The 15877-nt window shown below is 46.0% G+C and overlaps 1 protein-coding gene across 1 annotated transcript in view; it reads left to right on the top strand.

The window, feature by feature from the left end:
• The window catches only part of Svil (supervillin), a 128056-nt gene extending 122998 nt beyond the window's left edge, over positions 1-5058 (top strand). Inside the window, exons 33-36 of the mRNA XM_051205737.1 lie at positions 286-429; positions 1418-1542; positions 3850-4005; positions 4099-5058. Of these exons, the coding sequence (XP_051061694.1) occupies positions 286-429; positions 1418-1542; positions 3850-4005; positions 4099-4185 (512 nt within the window). The 3' untranslated portion in view covers positions 4186-5058. The remainder of the gene's footprint in view (positions 1-285; positions 430-1417; positions 1543-3849; positions 4006-4098) is intronic.
• The last annotated feature ends 10819 nt before the right edge of the window (positions 5059-15877 follow it).

Genomic DNA, 15877 nt, shown 5'->3' with positions numbered 1-15877 from the left:
AGGGCAAAGCCCTCGCAACATCTGAAAGCACTACCCGCAATCTGTGGTTGAGCTGGGGAAGGAAGGACACAAAGAGACCTTTCTTGGGTCACCTCCTTGTCCTGCTAGGCTCCTTCAGAGTTGGAGGACAGAGTGTACAGGAACCTCCGTGGACTCGTCACTCTGAACTTCGGGGAGAGGGGTGTGGGGCAGCTGGTAGAGCAGCACGGCTCCTCCTGGGACAGTGTGTACCAGAAGGTCTGTGAAGGAGTATACCTCATGGTCTGGTTCTGCCCTTCCTCCCAGCACTCTTCCTTGTTGACAATCACCATGAGGTGTACCTCTGGCAAGGCTGGTGGCCCACTGAGAACAAGATAACTGGCTCTGCCCGCATTCGCTGGGCCTCAGACCGGAAGAGCGCCATGGAGACCGTCCTGCAGTATTGCCGAGGTGAGGGCAAGAGGGAGGGGGTGGAGAGCCATCACAAGCCCAGCTATGTCCCTTCTGAGATGCCCCCAGCCTTGAGAAGGCTCCACCTCTCTCCCTTTTAACCAATAGAAGTTTGTCAATATTAAGGTCAATGCACTCTCTGCTACCAGAACAAAGGAGAGTCCATATTTCTCTTTCACAAGATGAGGCTGCCCACATGGTGTATCATGGGGTGCCTGCATTGACACCCCCTCTGTATGTAGATGTGAGTAGCTGAGTGGCCTTCACAGCTTACCTTTCTCTTCAGGTAGCACCTGCATTAGAGAACAGGAATGTGCTCAAACCAGTTAAAAGCCAATGACAGCCTTTCTTTTGGTATTGTTTCCAATGATAAACACAGAACAAAGGGGAAAAAATCCATAGTAAATCCCTGGTTTCTCAGCTAGCATCCACATGAAATCAGTGGCCTTTTATGTAAAGGAGGCCAATAATCAATGTCCTGTCTGCATGTCGACAGTTTACTGGCTCGCTTAACACACTTGAGTGTGTGCAGTCGACTCCTTCCACAGAAAGCCCTTTGTGAACAGCCTTTCACAGACCACCAAATGCTCACCTGCGCCTGGAAGATGCTGCCATTGGCTGTCATGCGCTATTGAAGCTTGTCCTGCTTCAGGGAAAACCTTTACAGGCAAATGAAAGGGAAGCAGACATGTCTGGTGGGAGTTCCCAGGACAGCCTTCAGTCCCCCTAGGGGATCCAGAAACACTGTCAGGTTCAGGAACTGGGGGGGTCAGGCTGATGTCACATCTGTGTTAAAGAGATAAGCCTAGGAGTCACCTTTCAGGCAAAGCTGCACCCACGCATGATTGTGAGTGACTCTCAGTCCACATTTGAAACGTGAAAGTCAAGAGTTCTAAAGGAAATGGGATGAGCCTGAGGAAAAGGGGGGTGAGGGGATGAGGGGACAGGCTCCTTGGGTCCCTGACATGTGCATTCTGTCTCCCTACAGGAAAGAATCTCAAAAGGCCACCCCCCAAGTCTTACCTTATCCATGCTGGGCTAGAGCCCCTGACGTTCACCAACATGTTTCCCAGCTGGGAGCACAGAGAGGACATCGCTGAGATCACAGAAATGGTGAGTTCCCCACCCCCACTCCCCTCAGCACTGGGCAGCACCATCAGAGGGAGACGCTTCGGACTGGACTCTGACCGCGGGAACAGACTCTGGGGTGTGATTACACACACCTACACTCCTAGCACTTTATGGCTAACCTGTGTTTTATAGCAAGCTCTGGGCTAGCCTGCTCTATATTCCAAGACCCTACAAATAAAGTGAGAACACACTTTTTCCTGTTGCAACGTGCTACCTCTGCTGCATAGACTTGGCTTAGAAGGAAAACCCTAATAGGAAATCGATTGAAGTACTTTGATCATTTTCTACAGGATTTTCAGATTTTTAAATATGAGCAAAGGCTACAAATAAAAGCTGCTATAGCTTCTTTCTATTAGCACCAAGCCCACTGCTTCTCAAGGTGTGTGCAATGCATAGCCAAGTCCTCCCATGTTAAGTGCGTGTAGGAGAGACACAGACTGCAATACAGGAATGTGCTCAGGAAACTGCACATTGTGACCCTCCCATGGTGTTCACTCAACTACATAGTATCACTTAGCATTGTAGGAGGCAGTCCTCATCTGTTTGCCTAGCAAACATACATTTGTTCCCCATCCAGAGGCTTAGTGTGACTGTGTAGAATTTCTTAATTTAAGAGTTAACTTTGCTAGGGATAGAAATTCCAAGGGTTGTTTTAGTTTAGTGGGAAGTAGGAATTTTCCTTTTTAATTTTGTTACTTTGTAAGAGGAAGCTGCCTTTGTAGGGGGCAGGCATGATATCCAGAATTTACAAAGAACTTTGAAAATTAAATATTAAAGAAGCAAAACTATCAATCAACAAATTGGGTTACTGGATGAACAGACAGTAACTTTTTAAAAGATGACCAATTTTTTAAAGTGTTCAGCATCTTAGTCATCAGAGAGATGAAAACTAAATCTACTTTGAGATACCACCCAACCCCAGTCAAAAATGGCTACCATCAAGAAAGAATACGATCAAAATATACTGTATGAAAGTCTGAAAAAAACTAAAACCATTTTTAAATTAAGTGAATAAATAAAACCCTTATTTAGCTTCTTGAAAGAAAAGATGGAGAGAGAGAGAAATGAATCTGACCACAAATGTTGGCAAGGGAGAAGGGGTACCCTTATTCACTGCTAGTAGGAGTGAAGATTAATATAACATGATGGAAATCAGTAGGAAGTTTCTCAAATAAATAAATAAAATAAAATAGACATACTACATGATCCAGCTATACCACTCCTGGGCATCTACCAAAAAAACTCTGTTTCCTACCACAGGTCCATCTTATGGGTATTGCAGCTGCCTCATGTCTAAGCCCAAGCAGGGGGTGCCCTTGTATTTCTGCACTCACTGCAGCTCATCAGGCTTGGGGGATGGGAGGTGCTGCATAGTGTTGAGCCAGCTTGTAATTAAGATTCACCCTGTGCTGCTCTGGTGAGGCCCAACACTAAGCGTGTTACATTTGATGTCTCATTTAATTACCAGGACACTATATTAGTGTTCATCTTACTATTGTCCCCACTTTACCAGTGTAAGAGCTGAGGCGTAAAACACTTACCTCAAACCTCTGAGTCACCAACTGAGTAGTGGTCCATAGGTACAAGCAGGTGGGCTAAGCATAGCACCCACCTCTCCCAAGATTCTGCACCATAGATTGTCGAAGTTGGTGGTAACCTGAACTCATTCATTCACCATCCAACTGTCCAAAGGGAGGGCAGCGCTTCTCAGACCAAGTATAGGAGATAAAGATGATTTTCCCTAAATACCCACCCGTGTGTGCATGTGTGTGTGTGTGCATTTTTGTGTGTGTGCATGTGTGTGTATGCACGTAACCCAGGGTCTTGTGCATTCTAGGCAGTACTCTACCACTGAACTATACCTTTACATTAGTATCTCTTTGTGGATTAGGAAATGGAACCTGTGGGAAGGAGAGAGGGCATGATTTCTTTATAGGTTAATTATTTTAAAAATACAAATTCCACTTTGTGGAAGCATCTAATGTTTTGATTTCAGATCCAGTAATCTTTCTCCACTGTTCACTCATAGGTAAGCTGGGTCCCTAAACATTCATTCATTCATTCAATCATTCATTCAGAAACAGTTCAGACACCGAGTTGATTTGGAGCTTGGCAGGAGGACAAAAGCTCTGAAGGTCAGGAGGTAATTCCTGGACATTCAGAGCCTCCTCTCCATAGTGGAATGGCACCATGCTCCTGACCAGGCTATGCATGTATGGGACAGAGTGGGGTCTGCAAGTTCTCCATAGGTAACATGATCTGCTCACATGTTCTCTGCACACTCTCCAGGATACTGAAGTTTCCAACCAGATCACCCTGGTGGAAGATGTCTTAGCCAAGCTCTGTAAAACCATCTATCCACTGGCAGATCTGCTTGCCAGGCCACTCCCAGAGGGGGTAGACCCTCTGAAGCTTGAGATTTATCTCACAGATGAAGACTTTGAGGTGAGTGGCCCCCTGGGTGGGATGGTGATGACACATTGGTGTGAGAAGCCTTTCTTTCAGCCACTCACTGGGCATCCCTTTCATTTCCTCCAGTTTGCACTCGACATGACCAGAGATGAATTCAACGCACTGCCCACCTGGAAGCAAGTGAACCTGAAGAAAGCAAAGGGGCTATTCTGAGGGTGAAATGGCAGGTTGCCACCAAGAGGTCACTTCTGATGTCCCTAGACCAGAAAACGGATTTATTTTATTTTATTTTATTTTTTTTTTTTTGGACTGGTATTTTTTTCTGTCAAAGAAGAAAGTATTTTCGAATCAGACTTTTTCCAAACCTGACCTTATTAACTCTGCAGTTTGTCCAGGAGTTGAGCATTTTGTAAATGTGTAGGAGTCGTTCTTTTCCATGGTTCAGGTAAACTGAGAAATGCATCTCTTCCGTTCACTCAGCCGAGTGCTGCCTCAGCAGCCACTGCAACCCTGCCCTCCTGTTCTAGCTCAGCATTACCTTTTTTAAAGCAATTCTCTTTATAAAGTGTTATTTTGATAGTTTGTGGATTCTAAATATATATATATATTTATATAAACACCATATAAATCAAATATGTATTTAACAAAGCAATATGCATTCATTCACTTTCAAGTTTTTTCCTTTGGTGTCAAAACATTATTACAAGGTAGACAGAGTCGCTTCTGTTGAGTTATGCCGGCTACCAGTCTGTTGTCTGGTGTGTTATCCGTCCCATCCCCCACCCCCAACCCCTATATTCCCCCTCCCCCATGCTCAGGAGTGCCTCCTTCAGCCTTAGGTTTGGCTTGTGTTGAGTTCTGCTTCCGGTGCTAAAGCGAAAAAAACTTCCTTCCCAGTGTGGACTCTGAAGAAATCTATGTGAATCAACCTTTCTACCTTAATATCTCCCCCAGAAATGTATAGTGCCTTGTTTTATGTACAGTTTATATACAGAAAAGTTTGCTCTGCTTTTTTTGATGCTGGTTTGGAACATTATCTATGGTTTTATTTTCAAACAGTAGAAATAAAAACATCTCAATTTCTCATGCCCATTGTGAACATTACACATGCCATTCTGTGACACAGGACCCCAAAATAAAGTAATCACAATCACTGATCAGTTTACATTGAATTCCAAACCTGCTCCCAATATGATGCATTAGGTACCAACTCTGGATTTCACGAAGGGCAAGGATTTTAGACTAGGGTGTAAGAGTAAGATTAAATAGACAGAGCAGACATTTGACCCATAAATTTGCTCTAAGTGTTGCAGACATTCTTAACTCTACAGTTACGTCTATACTCACTTTTAAGATCTGATCTGAGTGCCTTTTCTTAAGATATAAATGGATATGTAAGGCATTAAAATATATATAAGATATGGTGGAGTTCTTGCCTAGCATGTGTGAGGCCCTGGGTTCAATGCCCAGTGCTGCCACAAACTGAAAAATGACAAAGCCATGACTGTGAGTGTGTTCTACAGATGGGCTATGAGTTATTACAGCTCTTTCCCTCACCACTGCTTAGTGTAGGTCACGTGTCTGTCTTAACCGTCCGAGCCCTCTGCCGTGCCAGGGCTGTGCCAGGGCTAGGCCTGTAAGGTACTGCTGGAACCACAGCTTTGTGGTTGTGTGATATTGTCCAGTCACCAAACATCCCTGCCTTCTTTTTCTTAAGAAAGGACACACTCGCTGGCCTTCTCCAGCATCTTGAGGCTTTCGGCAGGAATGAAGGAAACGGGCTTTGAAAATTGTCCAGTGCTGTGGACCTTCTGGTGTTGATGCTGTCGTGATGGGAGCTGAAATGGGAGAGCACAAGAGTTAAAGTGAAAGGATGGCGTCATGTACCCAGACATGATGGAAAGGGGTGGGGTGGGGTGGGGGTCAGATAACAGCAAAGGAGGGCGGTTCCTGCAGCCAGTAAAGCAACCTGAAGTGTGTCATAGAGGGATAGACAGATTTGCCACCATCTGCAGCCAGCTCAGGAAGTCAGCTGGGATCATAGACACAGGGCTGCAGTCGGGCTTCTCCAGAGAGAACCCGCTATCTATGTGTTGAGAGTAACTAGATGATACATGCATGTGTGGATGGAAACTGGGGGAGTAGACCCATGTGACCATGGTACAACGTGGAGCCCCTGGGAAACTAGTACTTAGCTGTTCAAGCCTGAGAAACTTGGGGAACCAGTGCATGTCCCTCTCAGCTCAAGGCTAAGGCCTGAGATCCTGGGAACTGCATGTGAGTCCTAGACACCAGAGGGCACAGACCTGGAATTCTGGTGTCCACCGAGCACAAGAACAGTATCCCTGCTGCTGGAAAAGGAGCAGGAACTCACCTTTGTGTAGTTGATTTAACTGCTTCTCCTCCGGGCCATCTCTATCCAGGGCTCAGGCTCACAAAGCACCTTTATAAACATGCATATCCAAAGTTAGGCTCAGCCAGGCTAATATCACTCCACCTGGTTACTGACGACAGGTCTCTGTCATCAGCACATCCCTCAAAGCCAAGTCGTTCCAAAGGGCTCTAAACTCTATGTCTGCACTTGTATTGAACACCGTCCCCCCGTCATGCACCGTCAACCTGATGCTGGCCTCTGAATGGGCTCCACTCTGGATCCCAGCTCAGTTTGTCTCTTCCCAGAATGAGAGCCTCTGTGTCTTTCAGATCCTCTCATAGCTGCCACTGACTTTATTTCATCTCAAGATGGCTATGATACCAAAGGCTGATACGAAAGAGCTGTGTAAGTAGCTATTGCCCTGTATCATCTAGGGAATAACAACTCCTAAGGCACTTGTACACACTGAGCTCAACCAAGTGTCAGAATCTGTTTGACCTGTGCTTGAAATGGGGATACCGAGGGCCTTTTTTTTTTTTTTTTTTTTTTTTTTTTTTGCTATTTGACCCAAAGAAACCCTACTTTTACGTGTGTGTGTGTGTGTGTGTGTGTGCGTGTGCGCGTGCATATGCGAGAGGTGGCTATCAGGTGTCTTCCTCAGTCACTCTCCACTTTATTTTTGAGACTGGTTCTCTCCCTCAGCTTAGGAGTTCACCAAGGAGACCAGGTTAGCAGGCTAGTGAATTCTGGGGATCCTCTTGTCTGCTTCCCCAGATCTGGGGTCACAGGCATGTGCTTCTTAACACTTATTTTTACATGGGTGCTGGGGATCTGATGCCTCATCTTACTGGCTGAGGCATCTCCCCATACCAACCTCCTACTTGTAAAAAGTAAACACACAGCTTCACACATGCTTATCCTTGCTCCATCAGAGGCTGGCTATCAGCCAGTCACACTACATGTCTCAGATATGCCTGAGGATTAGGTCAGAATGAGATGGAAATCACTGGAAACACTGTATTCCTATAACCACACCATGGATGTGCTGTGCCTGTTGGACTTCGAAAGAGCCACCACTCACCTCACGGCCTCATTGTTGGGGGATGACTGAGAAGAAGGGCTAACTGACCAGCATCCTCACATCTAATAATCAACCAAGGTGTTCTCCTGAGCTGCACACTGCTAGGATTAAAAAGGAATTTCCAAAGCCAGATTTGGTGGTGTAGGAAGCAGAGCCAGGATGATCTTGAGTTCAAGGCCAACCTAAGATACATAGTAAGACCCTGATTTGGGGGACCCAAAATGGATGCAATATCAAGTCATGGAAGGCAGTGTCCAACACACCCTAGCCTTGATATTCCCTCATAGTCTCATCAGAGTTGCATAAAGCATTCTTGAAACTGGATATCACAGGCTTCTGGAAGTCTCTTGTGGACTGTAGTAGACTGGCTTGTATGATCTGCAATTATGCTACTAAATGTCATGGAATTAGTAAATCCAGCTTTGTCATCTGAGTAGTCATCCTAGTATTCACCTCTGCTCCTCTGTGTCACTCACATCTACAACAAGGTCATAAAAACTAGTCCCTGCACTACATACAGATGTGAAACCACATATGGCAACCACCCTTACCTGCACTGGCATGCAGTAGCTGTTGAGTAATGTAAGGAGGACATAATCTTGGAAATACTTTGCCCACTTAAACTGGACCATTTAGTCACAAGAGAAGGTGAAGAGCCCACTAATGCTTCAGCATCCCACATATTCAACTTTCCCAAGAACTCAGGCTGGGCGCTGGACTCCATCAGCAGGAAATTTGCAGTAGTTGGCTGGTAGGAACTCAGCTGGTGACCTGGCATTGTGTGTGTTTCTCCACAGATGTCTGCCACTGGCCTCACCTGCAGGACTGTCCCTGCACTTCACTGACACTGTCACAGCTTGGCTCTGCTAGAGGATGCCCTGCCATGTGTGAGGTGGAGGGAGGCAGGGGGACCCTTCTACAGGACTGCAGACATCCAACTGCCGCAGAATCAATCTTCCCTGAGACCTATTCCCTGAGCATGCTGCACTCAGCTGACATCCAGCTGCAGAAGGGTTCTTGCCTTCTTGTAGAGGGGCCATTTAGAGTATCCATTGCCAGTGACACTTGTTTGACTTCTCAGTGGGCAGAAGGACAGCATGATGAGCTGAGTCCTGTTGCCCAGACCTGGCTGGAAATTGTCAGCGGGGATTGGAATTCAGTTCTTCCATTCGAGAGAACTCTCTCTGTTCTTAGGAGGAAGTACAAGGTTGAAAAGGCATCCAACCCATAGCCCTGCTACAGCTTAAATATGAAGTATCTCCCAAAGAGGCTCATACATTGAGGCTGTCCCCAGCTAGTAGCACTCTTGAGTGTAATTGGATCATCAACGTGTTAAAACATGGCATTCTCACTGAATAGGCCATTAGGAGGTGGGGTCTGATTGGAGAAAATGGGTCACAAGGAGTAAACTTTCGATGTCTTGTTCCTGCCTGTCGCTTCTCCCCTCTTTCTGCTTCCTGGCTGCTGTGGGGTGGGGTGAGCAGTTTCCCTCAGCCATGCTTTTCTATCGTGATATTCCTCCTCACCACCCATGGGCACACAAGCCATGGGGCCACGTGATTATGGACCTCTGAAAGCATGTGCCAGAGTGACTCTTTCCCACCTTGTTGTCTCGGGAATTTTGTCACAGAAACAACAACAATAATAATAAACACTGAGGCTGTGCCTGTCCTGAGATCTCTACTAGCCCTTCTTTTCTTCAACCACCCCCAGAAAGCACTGGCTCTAAGAAAGAGCCTTGAATGCCTGTTTGTGCAAGCAGCCTCCAGATACATACCTCTCTCCCCAAGGAAGAGAGCTACCCAGGCCTTTTGAGATAGAAATGACTCTGCTTATTCTGGTGTGGACCTATCACTCCCTCAGCCAATCAGTCAAGGCTTAAATTTCATTAGTCCTCATTTTAATCCGGGTGTGTTGGGGGGATAGGATGAGATATTTGTGGAAATAGCCCTCTAACAGATTTGTGCACACACACTATCAGCTGTGGTTCTTCTGGAGAAGTGAGGGTTCCCAGCTGGGGCCAGCAAGTGAAAAATACTGAAGAGACCAGAGAAAAATGTTGGCTTTTTAGCCTGGGGTCAGCAGCGCTAAGGACCAGCAGGTGGCGCTGTGGCTGGCCAGCAAAAGCCCAGGCGTCCCTGCAGTGCAAACCTGAGTCACAGTTTCCAAAGAAAATGCCAGCTCTTATGCAATAGGGTGGGGTAAGGCCTTCCTCCTAAGACCCTTGTCATCAGTGTCTCTAGATGATTTGTTTCTAGTACAGGGAACTTGAATCTCGCTAAGGAGATTCAAAACTGAACAAATCTTGCAGCCTCCCCTTGGATTCCTCCTTGCTGGGACTCTGGGGAACATCTCCAAAACCATAGCAGCACAGCTCTGATGGACACACATGCATGCACAAGCATGCTTCCCTTCAGCGAGTTTGCATCCGTAAGATGAAGGTGATACTCTTGCCAGACTCAATTAGTTAATGTTGGGGAAGCTTCATGCATGAAATCCCCAAGTTCTATTTATCACCTATTTAATTAGCCTCCCATGATAATGATTCAAAACCATCTATTTAACTCAAAATAACAAAGCAAAAGACATGGCAGGATCAGATAAACTATTTTAAATGCACGTTTTCCAGCATGGTGTAGCTGCCAAGACTATCAGCAAGTTTTTGCAGAACAGGTTCCCTTCCCAGCCAGCTGTTGCTTCCAACCTCTGCTGCTCACTGCAAGCTCCCAGCCTGACCTAGGGATCAGCAGAAAGAGCAGCAGCTTCCAGGAAGTGGGATCACAGGAAGAGGCTTCCCAGCCTAAACTTCCTCCTAACCCACAGACCCCCTCCGGCTTGAGCTGCTCCCCTAACTTCCTGTGGCCTTCACTCCTACTCCTCCTGCTCTGATAGTGACAAAGAACTGGGTGTTAGCCTGGGCCCCACCATTTTGCACAATTCCTTCATTCTGGTTATACTGCAATAATTTGGTCTCCAGAAGTCCAGTGACTTGTTTCTCTACATTCTTGTCTTCTTGCCCCAGAAACCTCTTTCACGGCTGACCAGGAATGATATTTATCTACTGCCTAGCATTCGTTAACTGAGCAGTATCTGGTGACTCCTAACAACAATGAACACAGACCCACATAATATCCTTCCCACACATTTTCCTGTGAAAGTTACAAACGATCCCACACTGCTTCTGTCTGTCTATCTGTCTCTGACATTAATAATCCTTTTAATAAATCTTTTACCCAAGTAGCCAGCTCCCTCAGTATCCCCCATGAGCCCCAACTCTGAAACCTTCCATGGAGAAAATGGGAAATATGGGCATTTTGCAACCAAAAATCGTACCAGCTCAGAGTTGGAGGTGACTCATTTCCAGTTGGTCAGAAGCACAGTCATCGAGTGTGGCCACTAAACGTCAGTCACATCAGCTGCCTCACACCAGGAGGGTAGTGTTGCACCTGCACGTGGGCCTCCAAGCAGAAGAGTGGGTGTGTCCATCACCACCCATCAGTTCTGGAATAATTTTTGAGCATATTGACATAGATGCTACGGTAGATATGCATGCCAAACTGGCACAGACTGTTATCTTTGATTTGCTGGCAAAGTAAAATATTCAAAAAGTTAAGAGCTAGCTCTTCTACAGACAGATCTGTGCCATTCTGCTCATTTGGCAAGCAGCACCAGAGACTGGGCCTGCAAGACATCCATTAAGAGGAGTGCTAACTGGAGACAGCCCAAGAGCCGCAGGAGGCCTGCCTTGCCCACTGGGAGCCTGAGAGCAGTGGCCACATACTAGATCTTAGCAGTAACTCTTTTAAGACCAGAAAGCATCACAGAAGCTGCTAGGTGGCTCCAGGCCCCAGACTGGCTCTCTCTCAGGGTTGCCGAGCAGCTAGCTTCCATGCCTGCCTCATGACAATTTAACTTAGATATTGAATTGCTGAAGATGGAATTGTAGGGATAAAAATGTTAGTTAGAAGAGACCACATGGGGGGATGTATGTAGATAGATAAATATGGGGAAAGAGAATGGGAGAAAAAAGGATGATAGACTGAAATTGCAAAATTACATTCAAACTGATTAACATCCTACAAGGTCATAAAGCCATGGCATGTGAGGCCCTGCCTCACATGTATTAGTTACTTTCCTGTTGCTGTGACAAAACATCATGACCAAGGCAACTTCTGGAAGGAAGTGTTGATTTAGGCTTAAGGGGGCTTAAGAATTCAGTACCACCACAGCCCGGGAGGCATGGCAGCAGGCAGACATGGTGGCTGAGCAACAGCAAGCCGAGAGCTCACACCTTGAGCCACAGCATGAACCTGTGTGGTTTGAATGAAGATGGACCCCAGAGGCTCATAGGGAATGGCATTATTGGAGGTGTGACCCTGTTGGAGGAAGTGTGTCACTAGGGGTAGGCTTTGAGGTTTCAAATGCTCAAGGCAGGCCCAGTCTCCCTCGCTCCCTTCCTCCCTCCCTCCCCCTCCTTCCCTTCCTCTCTCTCTCTCCCTCTCTCTCTCTGTTCACTGCCTGTGATCTAGATGTAAAGCTCACTCACAGCTACCTTTCCAGCACCATTTCTGCCTACATGCCACCATGTTTCCCACTGTGATGATAATGGACTAAACCTCTGAACTGTGCTACCACCTCATTGAAATGTTTTCCTTTATAAAAGTTGCTGTGGTCATGCTGTCTCTTTACAGCAATAGAAGCTCTAACTAAGACGTAGAGGTTTTTTTAATGCTCCAAGCCTGCCTCTAGAGACATACTTCCTCCAACAAGGCCACACTTCTTAAGCCTCTCCCAAACAGTGTCACCAACTAGGGATTGGATGTCCAAATCCATGAGCCTATGGAGCACAGCACACTGAGGCAGATATAATTTTAGAGTCCGGGCCTAATCATTAGTAAACTGTAAGTCAGACATGGCCATATTTCCTAGAACATGAGTTACTCGGTGTGTGTGCTGTGGTAGCAGGGACCTAGTCATCTTTGGACCACATTTCCAAGTTTTGGATAACTAACCCTCCTCTTGGAAGCTTATGTTCTATGGGATAAAGACATAGGAAATAACTATTTAAAATAGTGTATGACAAATGCTGCCCTAAGGATCCCAGGAGCAGAATGGGCAGAAGTGAGCAGGACAAAGGTATCTGTCTCCCTAGACCCCTGGAGGAGTGCTGATTGCAGGGGGACAGAGAGGATCAGATTTGGGACTGGAATAACTCTGGGCTTCCTACCAAGGACAACAGATGAAAGATTGAACCCTCTAGAGAGCCATGCTCAAGTATTTGGATTTTTACACAAGACATAATAAGGAATTATTAATGTTTGATATGAAAAAAATAAGATCAAAATTTTTGTGAACCAACCCAGAGTTGAAAAGATCCATCAATCCAGGGACTTATTATTATTATTATTATTATTATTATTATTATTTATGTGTGTATGTACTCACACACATTCACTCATGCCACATCACTGGAGTGGAGGTCAGAGGACAATTTGTAATAGTTGCTTCTTTCCACCCAGTGGGTCCTGGGGATTTAACTCTGATCATCAGGTTTAACAGCATATGCATTTGCCTGCTGAGCCATCTCACCAGCCCTGTGAGTCTGGGATTTCAAGAACAGGCTGGGCAACATGGCTAAATCATATGCCAAAAGAACAAATATGTATGCACACACACTGTGGTGGTTTGAATATGGATGTCTCCCACAGACTCTGGCATTTGAACACTTTTCCCCAGTTGCTGGAGGAAGTATGTCACTGGGCTTTGAGATTTCAGAGCCTCACACCATTGCATGTTCACTTACTCTGTTTCATGCTTATAGTTTAAGACGTGAGCCCTCAGCTTCCTGCTCTTGCCACCGTGCCTTTGTTCTGCCATCCATCTCCAATGCTCTGGAATCATAAACTCTTTCTTCTTTAAGTTGGTTTGGTGATAGTTTCTCACAACAATGGAAAAGTAACACACACACACACACACACACACACACACACACACACACACACGTAAAGGCCTCTGTAACTGAAAAGATGAGAAATGAACTAGAAGAATCCAAGCTTAGAGTGAAACAGAAAGATCATGAGTTTGTTGGAATCTAGGTAGGAGGTCAAACTGGTGTGGTGACTGAGAGCAATCTAGCAGGCCACAGGTCACATGCCCTGACTGTTTCTCCACTAAGGCCATCTACCTCCTGCTCACTGGGATTATCATAGGTCAGTTACACAAAGAACAGTTTCAGACCAAGGAAGAAAGCAGGTGTCAAAGTCTGGGGCACAGACACACATCTGCTGTTACTAGGTCAGTTGGCACCAGGGCAAACTCAGCTCCTGCATTCATTCAGTAAATAAGTGCTGGGCACCTACTACATGCCACACTTTTCCTGTAACCCCAAGGCTGCAGATGAACCACACAGAGGTTCTCAAGGAGCTTACACTCCAGTGAGGAGGGAAATGGCAGGAAAATAGGAGATGAGCCAGCACATGAGGCTCTGGAGGAGCAATGTAGGCAGTAGATACAGGGTACAGTTTCTTGAAACTGATAAAAGGTTTATGCAGCCACAGCATGGGGGAAAGAGACGTAAGGGGAGAAGGGAATGTTGGGAAAAGGCCAGGAGTGAAGGCATGCAGGGTTTTAACCAACTGCAGAGGTAAGCCTAGTTTGGGGTTCATGCCTTTCACCCCAGTGATCAGGAGACAGAAGCAGGAGGATCCCAAACTCCTGACCAGCCTCCATTACATAAGCAGAACCTACTTCAGAGGATCAGAATAAAAAAGGAACTGCAAAGAGAAGTCTCTGCATTCATTCATGGTCTTTGTGTGGCTTGAGTACCAGAGAGTAATTGTAGCCTTGCCAGTAAGAATGGCTAAAATCAAAAACACCAAAGACAGTTTATGCTGGAGAGGATGTGAAGAAAGGGCACACTCCTCCACTGCTGGTGGGAGTGCAAACTCATACAGCCATTTTGGAAATCAGTATGGAGGTTCTTCAGGAAAACAGGAATCAGTCTACCTCAAGATCCAGTAATTCCACTGTTAGGCATATACCCAAAAGATGCACATTCATACAACAAGGGCATCTGTACAACTGTGTTCATAGCAGCATTATTTGTAATAGCCAGAAGCTGGTAGCAACCTAGATGCCCCTCAACTGAAGAATGGATGGAGAAAATGTGGTACATTTACACAATGAAGTGCTACTCAGCAGGGCAGCGGGGGTGGGGGGTGGATGTCTTGAAATTCACAGGGAAATGGGTGGAACTAGAAGAAACCATCCTGAGTGAGGTAACCCAGTCACAAAAAAAAAAAAACAAACACAGTATGTACTCACTCATATATGGAGTTTAGACACAGAGCAAAGGATTACTAGCCTACAATCCACACTGCCAGAAAAGCCAGGAAACAAGGAGGACACTAAGAGAGACATACAAGGTCTCCCTGAGAAGGGGAAAGTGACAGGATCTCCTGAGCAAATTGGGAGCATGGGGGGAGGGGAAAGGGAGTTAGGAGGAACAGGAGGGGAGAAGTGGGCATAAGGGAGCAGGAAGACTGAGTCAGAGAAAGAAATAGAGGAGAGCAAGAAAAAAGATACCATAATAGAGGGAGCCATTATAGGTTTGAAGAGAAATCTGGCACTAGGGAAATGTCCAGAGATCTACAAGGATGACCCCAACTAACAACCTAAGCAATAGGGAAGAGTCTACCTTTAATGTCCTTCCGATAATGAGATAGATGATTACCTTATGTGCCATCCTAGAGCCTTCATCTAGTAGCTGATGGAAGCAGCTAAGCACTGAGCCGAACTCCTGGAATCCAGTTGCAGAGGAGGAGGAGTGATGAGCAAAGGGGTCAAGACCAGGGTGTAGAAATCCACAGAAACTGTTGACCTGAACAAGGGGGAGTTCTTGATAGCTGAGAAACCAGCATTGGACTGACCCAGACTCCCTGAATGTGGGTGTTAGTTAGGAGGACTGGGCAGTCTATGGGGCCTCTGGTAATGGATCAGTATTTATCCCTAGTATATGAATGGACTTTGGGAGCCCATTCTACATACAGGGATACTCCCTCAGCCTACACACATGGGGGAGGGCCTAGGCCCTGCTCCAAATGATATGACCGACTTTGAAGACTCCCCATGGAAGACTCCTCCCTGGGAGCAGAAAGGGGATGGAATGGGGGTTGCTATTGGGAACAGGGGAGGATGGGAGGGTTTGGGAACTGGGATTGACTTGTAAAACAAACCTGTTTCAAATTTAAATAAAAATTATATATATGCATACATTTATACATATATATGCACATATATGTATATATAGTGTGTGTGTGTGTATCTGTGTGTGTCTGTGTGTTCTGTTGATGTATGTTCATGTGGATATATGCACAGGTACCATGCGGGTGCCCTTGCATATGTGTTCACATGTGTGTGAAGGTCAGAGGCCAACAATTGATCACTCTCCA

Source organism: Phodopus roborovskii, unplaced genomic scaffold (genome assembly GCF_943737965.1).
Source record: "Phodopus roborovskii unplaced genomic scaffold, PHOROB, whole genome shotgun sequence".
Taxonomy (NCBI): domain Eukaryota; kingdom Metazoa; phylum Chordata; class Mammalia; order Rodentia; family Cricetidae; genus Phodopus; species Phodopus roborovskii.
This window is presented reverse-complemented; position numbering and strand designations above follow the sequence as displayed.